This window comes from Astatotilapia calliptera, chromosome 7, assembly GCF_964374335.1.
Source record: "Astatotilapia calliptera chromosome 7, fAstCal68.1, whole genome shotgun sequence".
NCBI lineage: Eukaryota > Metazoa > Chordata > Actinopteri > Cichliformes > Cichlidae > Astatotilapia > Astatotilapia calliptera.
The window spans coordinates 40,008,199-40,023,558 of record NC_137428.1 but is presented as its reverse complement, the minus strand read 5'-3'; the positions used below and the strand labels follow the sequence as shown (position 1 = coordinate 40,023,558).

Here is a 15,360-nt window from a genome sequence, read left to right as displayed (position 1 = left end):
ATTTATTGTTTGTTTACTTGCACTGCTGTAACTGGAGCCTCGTCATCTTGTCTCTCTACTGGACTGTATGTAGCGGAGATGTCAATAAAGTTTACTTTGACTTCAGCAGCAAGCAGGCGCACCGAGGGCTCTCGTATAGAATTTGGAAAAAACATCGGTGCAAATTATAAGTCTGTATCATGATCTCTGGTGTTTTCGTGTTCGTTGGTTTGTTTTTTATTTTGTTTTATTTTCCGAGTTGGTTATTAGACGCTGCTCCAGCCAGCCAGAGAATCCCCCGCCGCCCCGCCCTCTCCTCCCTGTGCCGCAAGCAGTAGGCGCACCTCGCAAACGGAGGGCGCCCTTAAGCCTGACGCTCTGCCTGCCTCTATCGCGTTCGGTGTGAACACACCGTTACTGCCAGAAAATGTGCGATAGAAAACCGATTGGTGCCTGCGCCAGTCCCACTATGCGCTGGCTGATGTCGGGGCAGCATGAGTAGCCTACGAGCAATTTTTTTTTTTTTTGCCGATGCCCGTGATGCTGCCCCCACCACGATGCCGCCCCGGGCAACCGCCGGTGTCGCCCATATCAGAAACCGCTACTGTTCAGCTGCATGGAATACTTTTGGTAAATTTCATGTTTTTTAGGGTGTTGACTCAAAAAATGATCTTCAGTTGCCTCCATGACGTACAGTTTTGTTTTGTTTTCTTTTTGGTTTTTTTGCAAAACATGAGGAGTTGACATTATAAAAAGCACAACAGCAATGACAAAAATCAATATTTGATTTTCAATACTATGCATAATTTTTCTGAGATTCCTTACCTTTCCCTATGAACAAAACAAACCTGTTGGGGATCATCTGAGCTCCTCACATCGCCAAACCTACGGTACCCTCCCACTCCTACTGACCCCCCTCAATTTATTTCATTTTCTAGAAATATTACATTAATGTAAGAAATAATTATTGGTTATGGTTTTTTGACTCAAGTATACGATACCAAAGTTCAGTTTTAAAAGGGACATTGCACGCTTAATTAAACTAAAAACGTGAGTTCTGCTAGCAAACCTGACGAGATGGAATTAAAAAATATATATTTTTGAATGTTTCAGTGAGATGAAAATCTAAGAAACAGTCAAAAAAATGGTTTTTGGTTGCATACATGTGTTAGTGTCGGACTGCCACCGTTGGGATTTTGTACTATATATGAAAATAATTGAACTGAACAAAATGCAGTATTTTACACAAGTGAATGAATTTTGAGCAAACTCTAAGCAATTAAAAAAATTATAGTCCGATTGATGCATCTCGTCGGTATGCGGACCGGAAGTTATGTATGACTTCCGGCTGTGGCGTGGGGCGCTTGAATTGGGTGAAAGGTGAAGAAGACGACCCGCAGCTAATTTGTGCACAAACTGTGATCGCTTCCTCTACATTTCAACTCACCTGAGCCCCACCATGCTCCAGAACACAGGGTGAGTGCCTTCTCCTGCACGCAGTAGTCCATTCAAAAGTTCGCTGTGTAAAGTCCGCGGTTCGCACGAAGTGTCGTCACGGAATGCTACGCAGCCCTGGAACAAGCGGAGGTTTTAAATTAATAAAATGGTTCGATTTGAGGGTTTTAACGCAGCCGAATTAATGATGAAGAGTTCCGTTGTGTAAATCTGCTATACTTTGTTCTTCTTCTCTTGTCGTCTGTCTTTTTGAGCAAGGCATTATGAAGTCCAAGGTTATTGTATTGGATCTGGTGGCAACTGCTTATTCACGATGAGATTCTGCCCTTGCATGCAAACAGGCTGTTTCTGTTCAGAAACTTGTGTGGTCTGCATTTATTAACCACCTGATTTAGAGTTCAGAGCAGAGAAAAGCTGTAGAACTGTAGTGTATGTAAACAGTTTTAAACTGGTACCTCACGGGAGAGGAACTGAGCTGGTGGCATTGCTTTAAATTACAGGATCTTATCTGCTGCGTCTGGTCACAGGTGATCAGTCTGAATTCAGCTTAAACATTTAATTAGCTGCATCGGCATCCACTCGACAATCCCAAGGAATCAACCCACTAACAAGTGGCCATTTTAATATAAATAAACGTTTTCGACCATAGTGGAGCCGAACTGTTATAACTGTCTTTCATAAATAATTCGCAATTTGGCTGTACTCTGTCTGCCCTTTGACCTTTGAGTTGTAGCGTTCAAAGCGTCAGATGTAGGAGTTTGTAGCAGCAGCAGCTACAGTGTAACTACCTCTGTCTGTTAGCTCCCGGGCTAATTAAACACTCCCTCCTTTATTTGTTTTTTAGCAGGAAAAGTTTGCCTGAAGCTCGTTTTTGGACTGAGACTTATTCAGATGATTTTTTTTTGTTCGAACAGCCGCTGAACGCTAGTGTAGTTAAGCTAACCTTACAGGAAGTGAATTTTCAAAATAAAACAATGTTGCTGTGTAGGTTTTACTATTAAAAACCAACAGAAACTTGCATATTTGGAATTGACAAACAATTCAGTCCTGTGTGTGTCAAATATATACATTTTATTAATTTAATCTCAAATATGGCCCGTACAAACCGATGAAATTTCTTTAATTTGTTTTTAAAGAAATTAACGCATTCCTTTGTTTCCTATTTTAAGAATATTAAACATTTAATTAACTTAAAACAAGAAATAAAAAATGTAGGGCGGATTATTTAGGTTCTTTTAATTTTCTTCTGTCTTATTTTCATTGAGGGGAGAAGGGAGGTGTTGGCATATAGGTTAACTTTCTTCCTGCTGCAGGAAGCTAGCTGGCTGCACGCTCTTCATCACCGGAGCGAGTCGAGGAATCGGGAAGGCCATAGCTCTGAAAGCTGCCAGAGATGGTGCCAACATCGTGATTGCTGCCAAAACTGCTGAGCCCCACCCCAAACTCCCCGGGACCATCTACACCGCAGCACAGGAGGGTGAGGCGCTGACAGGTCAATAAGGTAACGAGCAACCTTTGTCTCTGAACTTACATTTTGTGTGTGTGTGTGTGTGTGTGTGTGTGTGCGCGCGCATGTTGCAGTGGAGGCAGCGGGCGGAAAGGCATTGCCATGCGTGGTGGACATTCGTGATGAGCAGCAGATCGGAGATGCTGTTCAGAAAGCCGTTGACGCATTTGGAGGTAAAGACACTTTTTCAAAATCACCTTTAATCAGAACAGGAAGTAAATTCTATCCTGGCAACACACCACCTTATCAGTGACATCATCAGTTCCTGTCTGATTGGCAGGCATCGACATCTTGGTGAACAATGCAAGTGCCATCAGTCTGACAGGAACTCTGGAGACGCATATGAAAAAGGTCGACCTGATGCTGGGAATCAACCTGAGAGGAACTTACCTGACGTATGAGCACATACCTGCATTTGTTTTTTTTAAACAGGAAGTGAGCTAAGACGCTTAAAGCTACAGCAACTCATCCATCACACGCAGACACGATTGGTAGTTCCAGGTCTGTGACAGGTGAGAACAGGTAGAGCAGGTAACCAGCTTGTCTCCTGTAAACTGTGAGTTCACATACAGGAAGTATGTTTACAGTGAGGAGTTACAGGTGACTGTTTGAGTGCCAGAAAGGCTGATCAGGGTTAATCATTCAGCTCTGAGTTGATAAAAGAAAGCTGTCATCACTGATTCACCATGACAACGGGCAAATAAAGAGCAGAGTCTGCATTTTTAATCCAGTGGATCAAAAAAAGATGATGTTTCCATGTGACCTGATGATGATGTGAGCACAACAGCATAGTTACATTTCTTGTAGCTTTAAACCAAAACGGTGTGACTCTCAAACACACACTACACCTCATGAGAACACGTACCACCAAAGTAAACATAAAGGTCGTCAAACTGTTTCAAGTTTTGAAACTGACGGAGTGACACAACTCTCCGGTGGTGTTTTTGTCCTGCAACCTGTTGTTTGCCAAGTATATTTGTAAACCCCTGCCCCGTGAGCTGAGCTGAAGTGCACTAAATATCAAAGAAACAAGTTTCAGTGCTTTTAGCGGGAATAAAGTAGCCACATGTTTTTATCAGCTCATAGCAGAGGAAGAAGACCACACTTTAGGAGACGAGCTGACACCGTCTCATCAGGCTGTTCAGAAACGTGAGTGAGTGGAGCGCATCGTGGAAATGCTGCTGGTGTCCTTTAATTTTCCACCAGCAGGTTGTTAAACGTTGCACTGCTGTAATAACCGATTTGCATGATTTATAGAAATTGTTCAGATCATGAAAGATTAACTTATCAAAGTGAGTTCAGTGTTCACTTGAGTTCAGTTTACATTAGTAATGTGTGTTTCACCCTTTAGGATAATTGACGAATGGAAGGAATTTTTCTTCACTTATAGAAATCGTAGACATGGAGCAGGGAAAGGTTTCACTGGATCACTGAAATAAGACATCTGTTGCTATTTCTTTAAATTTTCATATAGTGTGGTTAAAAGTCATATTCTCTGAGCACCAAACATCTCCTTATAGTTTCTGCTTTCAAACACTTCCCTCACATCATGTTTCCCACCAAGTTGAAGGTAGAGAAGTCACAAGTAAGAGGTGCATGTCTGTTTAAGCTTCTTTAACCCTCTGTCCTCAGATGGTCCTGCTGTAAAGTTGAAATGACACTAGGTGGCACTCAATGAGCATACATGGGTGCTACAGCAGTCTTTCTATAACATCATAATCTAGCTCTCCATAAACACTCCTGCCTGATAACTTCACGAGCCGCTGGTATGAGCGGAGCATGATGGAAGCACTCATTAAACAGGTTTGGTCTAAACACCAGTCGCGCTTGTAATCTACCACACTATCAGTACACTGCTCTCTGTGTGCGTCAAAACACGATGTGCTGTGATTTGGGTGTCATTACTTAGTATTGGAGTTGAGGAGATGGACGGTTTGCATTTTGTGAGTCAAGTTAAGGAGGAGTTAAGGAGCCACGTGTCCTCAGAGTTTCATGAGACTGGAAAAACCAGAACTCGATACGTGCTGAAAACCTTCCAGTGCTGCCAGTACTCCTCAGCAGGCTGAGCAGGTTACACCTTTGCCCCGAGACGAATTCAGAGGCCTTGGTTTGAGTTGGGCTCAAGCTATTTGCTGTGTTTGTGTGTTTACGCCTGCGTGCTCTCTTGTCTAGCCTGTCAAAATACAGGCTGAAGAGCCCAAATAAAAAAAGAGTGGCTGCGTATAGGACTCAGATAAAAACAGATACTTTGGTGACTTCGAGAGTCAAACTAAATAATTTTAGACTCTGTTGAACATTTAAAATTTTGCCCTGCAGCATTTAATGACTGCATCATATTTGAACTTGGAACGGTGTCTAAACAGCTCATAGTGCAAAAACTATTTAAACTGCATTTAGTCCAGTTTTAGATTAAGTCATTTCAGATCAGGGTGAGCTGATGGATGATGGTCAGTGATCAGTGACAACTCGATTTTTAGCCATTTATTCTGTACACATCATTATTTCAGGCGAAACTTTCTCATATCCATCAGTGAAAAGTTGGCTGTGAGGCCATGATGGACAGTTGGTATGAGTACAGGTGTAAAAGGAAACTCAGGGCAGATGTTATGAGTTAATCTTGCTGCTCAGCTGATATTCGCCCACATCTGTTCACAGTAAAGAGAACTCATGCATCGCTGTGAACATGTAAACGTGTCTTCATCCTGGGAGTTGGGAATAAACTCGTGGTGTGGGCTGATGAGCGCTTTGTGTGTTTTGGGTTTCAGAGGGTGAACGTGTCGCCCTGTCAGCTGCGTGTCACTTCCTCCTGCCTTCCCTCAGTATCACTCATGAAAGTGACTTTAACATTTAAACTTAAAGTCATTTGTGTAAGGTTGACAGTCCTGTGAGGGGGAAAAAAGAAAGAAAGATGCTCCTCCTTTTAAACTGATACTGTGTGAGATCTGTGTTGTGGGGCAAAGCATGACAACACCAGCAGAGGGCAGTATGAACTGGAGCAGAGTGTAGCGTATTCATGTAATCAGATACAGCTTTGTCTTTCAATGATTAGAAAACAAGACACTTAGGAAAACACTTGTGTTACTGGAACAGGTTTTCAAATACATGTGGACAGTAACATGTATGTGGTCACACGTGTTTGATGGGTCTGTGTTTCAGGTCTAAGCTGGTCATCCCTCACCTGCTGAAGAGTCGGAATCCTCACATCCTGAACCTGTCGCCGCCTCTCAACCTGAACCCCGTCTGGTTCAAGAACCACACCGGTAACTATAGCAACTATCTGGCCCTGTGTCCCATCATGCATCTGTACAACCTTTACATGTCTGATTTGTTTTTTTTGTTTGTTTTTTTTGAAGCCTACACAATGGCGAAGTATGGCATGTCCATGTGCGTACTGGGAATGGCTGAAGAGTTCAGAGGTCAAATTGCCGTCAACGCCCTCTGGCCGAGGACGGGTGAGCAGCTGTTAGCATGCTAACAATGCTAACACTTATTCTGTAATATTAACCCTGCTCTGTGTTGTTGCCATAGCGATTCAGACAGCAGCCATGGACATGCTGGGGGGAGAGGGTGTCAGTAAACAGTGTCGGAAAGCTGACATCATAGCGGACGCTGCCTACGCCATCCTGTCCCGTCCGAAAGATTACACGGGTCACTTCCTGGTGGATGAGGAGTTCCTCAGAGAGCAGGGCGTCAAAGACTTCGACCAGTACGCTGTCCAGCCGGGTCACCCTCTGCTGCCAGACTTCTTCCTGGATGAGACTCCAGAGTCACTGGTGGAGAAGATGGAGCAGCACGGTACAAACAAACACACTGCTGCCTGCCAGGCACTGGCTGTGTCCCAATTAAGAGACCGCACGCTTGAAGTACGCGCACTACGCGTACTACGTACGGTGCGTACTATAAGTACGAGAAGTGCGGAAGTGAGAGGCTTGTGAAATGGGACGGTCTAGCCTTCGTTGCGCTGTTCAGGTTGCCTAGCTACCATGATACTAACCGCGAGAAACGTTTCATGCAGCATTGTTTGACAGAAATGAAGGAGAAAAATGTTTTCTTGGTCATTCATTTTTGTCATGACATCACTTTGATTAGTTGAGTATCTGAGGCTGAGACCACGGGACTGTAAAACATGATTGTTGGGCTTCATTTCTGTACTGAAGTCATTTCAAGATTAGTGAGTAAATAACAATTAGCTAATGTTGTTCATGAGACTAAAGTCATCTCACTTTGGTAATGTAAATATTAGAGATGTACCGATCCGATATTACGTATCGGTATCGGTCCGATACTGACCTAAATTACTGGATCGGATATCGGAGAGAAAAATAAAAAATGTAATCCGATCCATTAAATATCAAAAAAGCACCTCACAAAACTTGCAACACGGCGTAACTCGGCTCATAACCGTAGCACGTCGGAGCAGTGTGTCACGTGATAGAGCGGCTGTGGCGTGCGAGATCTGTTGTCTGGTTCAGCATTTGGAGCCTCGCTACCAAACTGGCATTCATCTCCGAGGAAGTTATCCCAGAGAGAAGTAAAGCAAGTGTGTAAGTTCATCTCTGAATATTTGTAAAGCATTCCAGCGTTAAGCTTAACAACCGATATATGGAGCGACTGCCTCTCTCTCTCTCCCTCCGTCTCCGGCTGCTACTTCAATCGTGAAACTGATCAATGATCAGCTGATCGGCTTTTCTGTCGCGAGTCCGTCTCTCTTGTTTGTTTATCGCCCACTTCGCGCCAGAAAGAGGAAACCAGCGGCTGAACAACACCAGCACGTTTAACCTTGATAAGCTGTTGTTAGAATGTATTTAATATTACTTTCTACACCAGGATCTTTTTCTACGTAGCTGACGCTGGTAACTGTGCAGGGGCGGATCTAGCAAAGTTTAGCCAGGGGGGCCGATAGGGCATGAACAGGGAAAAGGGGGCACAAAGACATACTTTTCTTTCTTATTCTCATTTAAAATATCTAGCTTTTAATAAATAATTATCTGAATCTTACACCCAAAGTTTTAATCTGATGTAAAAAGTATAGAAGTCCATTACTGTATATAGTAACGTTAAGTCTAATATACCCTAGTAAGCTATAGTACTTTTTCCATCTGTGCAGTCTGCAATTCTGTTGAAGAAAGATGTTGAATCTATTTAATTATTCTTGAAAAATAATTGATTTCTGTGCATTTTATTTCACACTTCATCAAATTAAAGTTTTTACGTCGATTAAGCATCATGAGGTGGAGGGTGGTTCCCTATTTATTTATTTTTTTTGCTGGGAGTTTGCAACCCTATTAATTAGGTTGCTTACTCTTTAAAATACCAGAATAGGGAGGATGGATGGAGTAGGTTTAAGTTTATTAGATTGATCAGTATTGAACTATGAAACATTTTGGGTGCAGCGTAGTTTTTGCATACAGGTATAACAGAATAGCTTTAGTGTTGTTGTTTATTTAAACTTGAGTATGAACTTATACAAAATGCAGCAAGATATTAAAAAAACAGTTTTAATTAAAAAACACACTATATCGGATTCATATCGGTATCGGCCGATATCCAAATGTATGATATCGGTTTCGGACATAAAAAAGTGGTATCGTGCCATCTCTAGTAAATATAATATGGCCAATATTATATGTATTGTCAGATTATTATGATATATATAGATGGATAAATAGATATATATTTTACAGGATATATTACAGCAGTGAGCTTGAACTCTGTGTCAAAGGTTCAAGTTGCAGTTATTTATATTTCCTGTCACATTAAATCTTCACTTTGACAGTGTATATATAGATGTATCATATATAAGAGACAAATATTGTTCTTTTATTATTGTTGTTGGCAACACATTTGGCTCATTGCTTACATATATTTATAAAAAGAAAATGTACAAGCTGTGATAACTGTGTCTGATAAAATGAAGAGTAGACTGATATATGAAATATTCCTTTATTGGGTGAGAAAATCAGACCCTGTCATAACTGCTTTAAGTCATACAGAATAGATATCAGAGCCTTAAACAGGCGGACTTCTGCTAAATGGGTCAAACTGGGCAGAAAGTATACAAACACATAACATCCTTATAGAATATGATGTAACACTATAGATCAACTTACCTCAGAATATATAAAGTATATAAACAATTACAGCAATATGATGCAACAAACACAGCAGTGCTACTAATCAAAATACTCAAAGCTTCATAGAACTGAAACAAACATTTATTTTTAGCTCCATTCTGCTGCTGATACATACTTTAGGTTTCTGAACATTAAACTTGTTGCTGCCTTTCATAGTGTGTAACTTGAAGGCCCTGAGTACTTTCTCCCACACTGAAAACACTAGAATGATACAATTATTTGAATATTACCTAATAAGACTGATTCAGGACAGACAATTAGTTATTTTAAACTTTCCTAGCAGTCCTTCACAAACAGGGAACAGTCTGTCTATTCTCTCCATCTGTCAGCTGCTGCTGGCTCTTCCTCCTCCTCTTCCTCACACACTGCTGAGTTTGTCCTGGTGGATCATCAGGGGTGCAAAGCCTCACAGATGATGTGCAGCAGTGGGTCCCTCAGTCTGTCCTCACTCTGGACACTTGCAGTTGTCACACATGGAAATCAAATGTGTGATAAGCTGCAGGATTCAAACACAAGTGTAACTTATAAACACATGTTCATACTTTTATTACACAATCAGAGAGAAAGAAACAGAGAGAGAGTGCAGGACAGACAGACAGGTGTCTCAGGTGTATACACTGCTGCAAACAGGAGGATTTAGTGTTTGTGTTATTAAGAAACAAGAAGAGTTCCCAGATGGTACAGTGGACACATGTGTGACTGCTGTGATTAAAGCATCTTTCTTTCAGCTTAACGAGTGAACCGTCAGCTCGTTCAAACACACGTTAAAGTCCGTTTGGCTCGACACCACCGAACAGAGGCAGCAATATAACATAGCTAACATTAACAGTGCAGTGAATCCTGCTTGTGCCGTGATATTCAGGACTGCAAACCGAGCAGCATCACTGACTTTCAGCCTGTTGTGTTTGTGGATATATGACTGACTTTAATTATCCATGAAATCATCACAATCTCTGTAAGATTAAGGTCGACTATTGTATTATTATATTTTAAAGGCTTTAAAAGCAAGTTAACGCTGAAAGTACAAACATCACTAATGTCACATAACTTTGCCGACATGTGGCCAACAGTAATGTTTTAATGTTCTTCATTATTAAACTTTCGCACATAAATAAGTGACACAATATTCAGTACTTGCTTTTGACAGTTCACTTTTCAGCCGCTCCCTTCTGCTGTATTTTGCGGCAAAATTATCCACACCCACCGCCGCGCTATGAATTGTGGGCTATGTGGGACCACGAAGCGTGCACCGGACCACGCTTGATATTTGGGGAAATCGACAGCGCATTTGGAGTACGCATTTGAAGTACACTTCGAATTGGGACAGCCGTCGTCGCGTGGCGGTAACGTAATCGCACTCAAAATGCGTACTTCAAGCGTGCGGTCTCTTAATTGGGACACAGTCACTGTAACGAATAGAACACCTGTCCTGTCTAAGAAATAGATCAATAAAGTAAAAAAAAGAATTATGAAGGGACTCCGTTAAATAGGAAAAACAAATGAATTCAACAAATTCAAATCTAAATAAAATGCAGTGCAATAATTTGTGTTAGGAGAAATAGTTTCAGTCACTGTGACATTATCAAGAATAAATGGGAACATTAAGTTTATTACCCTGGAGCTCTTTTAGCCAGTCACCTGGTGAAAAGACTAAAACTAAAAAAAATAAAGACGTTGGCTTTGACTTTGACATCCCAGCAGCCCCGGGGTCTTTACCATTTTTAACACCTTCTTATTTTTTCCTAGGGGCAACCCCAGCCTTTAAACCACCATCCTCATCATCAGCCACGCCCACCTCTGGAGGCCCAGTGGAAACCACGTTTGATGCCATCAAAGGAGTCATTAATGAAGACGTTGTCAAGTCTACTCAGGGCATCTATCAGTTTGACCTGTCAGGTAACAAGGAATTAAAGGGGCAAGTCCAGTGGGCGTGTCTTTAACATTTATGTCCATATAAAGAGATTCAATGGGCGTGTCTTCAACACTTGTTTATGTTCATATAGGAGAGCACACTGGCGTTTGGTTTCTGGACTTGAAGACTGGCTCGGGCAGCGTGGGGCAGGGTGAGCCCCCCACCAAAGCTGACGTTGTCATGAAAATGGACTCCAGTGACTTCAGCAAGATGTTTTCAGGTAACCTGTCACCATGGCAATAAAAAAAAAAAAAAAAAAAATGACTATAGGAAACATTAGTGAAGCTGCAGTTTTGTTATTTCAGGAAAACTGAAGCCCACGATGGCATTCATGTCAGGGAAGCTGAAGATCAAAGGAGACATGACGCTGGCGATCAAGTTGGAGAAACTCATGAATCGCATGAACAAGGCCAAACTGTGAAAATGAAACCCCACCCACATGTATACAGGCCCCACCCTCTTGCTCTTTGTTCCTGTACATGTTGCCTTAATAATAAAAACACATTAACACCTCAATAAAGCAACCTTAATAACATCCAGGGTGTGTCCAATACCTTCCTTCAGCTGAGTTCAGACAGCCAATCAGAAACCAATGTCCACTATAGGCTCCAGCAGTGACTCAGCCCCACGTTAAAATGCCCAGCTTTACAGCAGAAATAAACGTGTTTACAGCCTGATACAGAGACTGATTTGATCTATTCCCCTCGATAACAGCTGTTATGACAGCAGCAGGCAAGTACAGCCAGATATCAGACACCAGTACTGCTGCAGCAGTACTGTTGCTGGAGTGCATGCAGGGGATTAACGCAGTACTGACTATTTTTAATAGTTCTGTGTCTTTCACATTTTGAAGTGAAATGTGTTTTCATATCAGTAGTTATAAACACTAACAGATTATCAGATTTTAATTGCAAAAAAATGAAAGAAATACAGATGGGTGTAAGTTGATGATTATTAATGGGCCAACTAGAAGTTTCCTTCAGAATTAATTGATGGATGTGTGTCTTTGGTTTGACCCTGTTTAATCCTGAATAAGGTCTTATGTGAATCTGTAAAAGCATGAGTAGCTTTGATACTATTTACTATTTTATTTAGATTAATTTCCAGTTTTGATTTACTGCTAATAAATCAGTTTGGGATCTGCTTACCTGGTTGAGCAGGTGGCCCATGTTGGGTTTAAGTACAACCCTAATCCTGCATGTCTGTTCTCTAATTTGTTCCCACTTTCCTTTCTACCTTATTCTGTCTTGTCCGAAATTAAATCAGGTTAATTTCTTCATGGTGCTAAAAACAGAAACTAATTTTAATTACACACTAACAAAAAAACTCAAAGATTCCTGAGTGCATCAGCTTTAAAATGTAAAACCGAAGTTAAAATGCACGCATTTTTATTCATACAAATCGGGAACACCAGGGGGCGCTGCTGCTCTGAAGGCGCCCTGATTGTCTCTGACTTTAAACTATGACGCTGCCAGTGTGCATGCAGGAAGGCTTCAGTGAAACTTTAATGATTTAAATTTCCTGTGAGCTCTTTACGGTGGCCCCGTAGTGTAAAACACAAAAACTAAAAACTTGACTTTATAGAACATCTGTAAACAAATGTTTGTAGGTAAGACTGATGCAATAGCATGTCCACAAATGTTTGATGGGTCATCTTAATTTTAGAGGCTTTTTTCTGCTTCAATTATTAGTGTTTTACAGATGGCTGCTGGACCTCTCTTCTGATCTCCTCCTTACATACTGACAACAATTTAAACCACAATTTTCAAATTTGCAGTCATAAATCCATCAGACAGCTGCATCTTCTTGTCTGACTCCCTCAGCCTTTTTGCCCTTTTTCCAGGCCTTAACAATGTCTTCTTGACAGCCACCATTCTGACACCATTTCTGATGAGATTTTAGTGAACAGCAAACAATCAGCAGAAGGTCCAGATGCAGTGTCAGGTTTTTGTTTTTCCAATTCCATAACTTTCACATACTGTTTGTCCACTGCAGTTTTTTTAGGCCTCATACTTCTTCTGTCCTCCACTTGTCCAGGCTCCTTAACATTTTTAAGGACAGCACGGCATGCAAAGATAGGCTTAGGCTGAAGGCATTTTGGGAATCACCTTGTTGATGCAAATATATGGCTATCTAACTGTGTTGTCTTTAGCACTTTTATTCAAGTAAGGACATGAAAAACACGTTGCTACAGAGTGATAGCAACATCAGGAACAAGGAGCAGCAGGTGAGAACTAGCTCATTATTACTGTCTGCCTTTTTTTTTTTTTTTTTACGTGCCAGTTGGGAACCAAAAACTACTTCTATTTAGAAAAGGGTGCATTAAATTGTATCACTTAACAAATGTCAGTTATCAATACTGTAGTTCTTGATATCATGAATACTCTTAATATTTATGTTGGTAAGGCCTTCCTGTTATTTAATTTACATTTGTATTCTCTGCCTTCTGGTGGAAATATAACTGCGTATCATCTGCATATGTGGCACTGACCTGGGACTGTTTTATTGTGACAGGTCAGCCCTTTTGTATCTGCTTGTCACTCAGCTATTGCTGGAATGTCTGGTTCAGCATAGATAATGGCACACACCAAGGGCGTAGATTTGGCATGGACGGAAGGGACATGTCCCCACCAATATCCAGCGATTATTGAATTGTCCCCACCAATAATTTGATCTCTTCGAGTAAAGAAAAACAACCCGATAGAAAGAAAAAAAAAGCGATCTGTCAGCATCTCATTCACCCAGAGGTGCAGAAAGAGTTAAATTACGTTCTCTACTGGAGTCCTACACTGTAAAATCTAATTAGTTCCCAGAACTCAAAAAAATTGAGGAAACTTGTTGCCTCAAAAAAATTGAGTAAAGCTTAGCTAAAAATGACTAAATTAGGACAACTTATTTATTTTGAGTACTCTGTACAAGCTCATTTGTTCCCAGAACTCAAGAAAATTCGATCAAGTCTACGTAAGATGACCAAGTTAGGGCAACTTACTCATTTTGAGTACAGTGTACAGCCTTGTTAGTTCCCAGAACTCAAAGAAATTGAGGAAACTCGTTGCCTCAAAAAGACTAAGTAAAGCTTACTTAAGATGACTGTTAGGACAACTTACACATTGCAAGTCTGCAGTATTAAGAATAACTTGATATTTCTGACTGTACAATTTTAATTGTTTACCTACTGACAAACATTTCAAGTTCAACTAAATGAAAAAACAATTTGTGGTAACCTGAATATGATTAAAAATAATTAACAACACTTTTTGTAATGATGTTAAAATCAGCCCAACTTTTATTTTCAAACACAACAAAGTATAACAGCCAACATACTGGACACTGTTCTGCTGAACAACAAACAATTATATTGCCATCACTGTTATAATCTCACAATGAAACAAAGTCTCAGATGTAATTATTCTGAAAATAAGTTTAGGTCTACCACAAGTTTGTTTCGTACTTACATTACTTATATAATCAAAATAAAATATTTGTTGTTCTGTCACAAGTGCAGTCTCTGATTTAAACAACACATTTGTTTTTCATTCCAACACATGAGCTGGAATGTTGTAATGTTTTAAGGATGGCTTGTTTCCAGTCCAGGCATTACTGCCTGAATGACTATCATGGATCGAGGTGATCCAAATGTAAGTGCAGAAGAAAGTCTTTAACTTCCCTGAAGTGCAGTGGCAGTGGATGTGGGTTGGAGATGCAATGAGCTTGAACCTGCAGGCGACCATCTTCACTGACCACACCATCTGTGACGGAGGACTCATCTCTCCTGGTGTCCTGCAAGCAAACAATCATATTTTTTGGAACATGAACTTAATTGCTTTCTTAAAACATTTTTTTCTGCATTTGGTATAAAACAGACTCCAATTTAGACAATCTCAGGCTCCCTCCCCACCAGAGAGGTGACATTCAATGTCCCAATTGTCAGTCTGGATAGCCCTGACCCCCACCCGACACACAATAATGTCATGAAAGCATCGTTTTAAAAAGGGCTATGCAAACATGGCCAATAACTTTCATTCTAATGATGTGCAAAATGATTTGGGAACAAAACAAATTTTGCTGTTAGAAAACTTGCAGACTTCACTATATACAGTGTAGACCCTCTAAACTAAGTTTGGGGGATGTGATCTTTCAAGAAATGCAGACCAAACTGTTATTGTTTGTTTACTTACACAGCATGTCTTGTAGAATTAACTGGAGTCAACAGCAAAACTTCCCCAAACCAAAGCACAAATAAAACAATAAGTAAAACAGGCTGATCTAAAGTATGATTAAAGTTCAGCCTGATTAATATAAATGTCACTGACAGTTGCTAATGTATTGGAAAACCAAAATACTTACCGCTGAGTTGATGTCTTTCTGTCCAA

General features: G+C 40.7%; 1 protein-coding gene across 1 annotated transcript; it reads left to right on the top strand.

Moving 5' to 3' along the window:
• The first annotated feature begins 1,296 nt into the window (after positions 1–1,296).
• Positions 1,297–11,522, top strand: hsdl2 (hydroxysteroid dehydrogenase like 2). The gene is made up of 10 exons (XM_026174631.2): positions 1,297–1,455; positions 2,748–2,911; positions 3,016–3,114; positions 3,222–3,336; positions 6,098–6,201; positions 6,295–6,393; positions 6,470–6,736; positions 10,822–10,971; positions 11,079–11,207; positions 11,293–11,522. Exons 1-10 carry the CDS (start codon positions 1,439–1,441, stop codon positions 11,406–11,408), a joined length of 1,260 nt encoding a protein of 419 aa, XP_026030416.1. The 5' UTR covers positions 1,297–1,438; the 3' UTR covers positions 11,409–11,522.
• Positions 11,523–15,360: the final 3,838 nt, after the last annotated feature.

Excerpts from the sequence above, each read along its gene's own strand:
- hsdl2 (XM_026174631.2), top strand. Across the intron at positions 3,115-3,221 it reads AGCCGTTGACGCATTTGGAG|GCATCGACATCTTGGTGAAC; the intron begins GTAAAGACACTT and ends TCTGATTGGCAG. Across the intron at positions 11,208-11,292 it reads CTTCAGCAAGATGTTTTCAG|GAAAACTGAAGCCCACGATG; the intron begins GTAACCTGTCAC and ends TTGTTATTTCAG.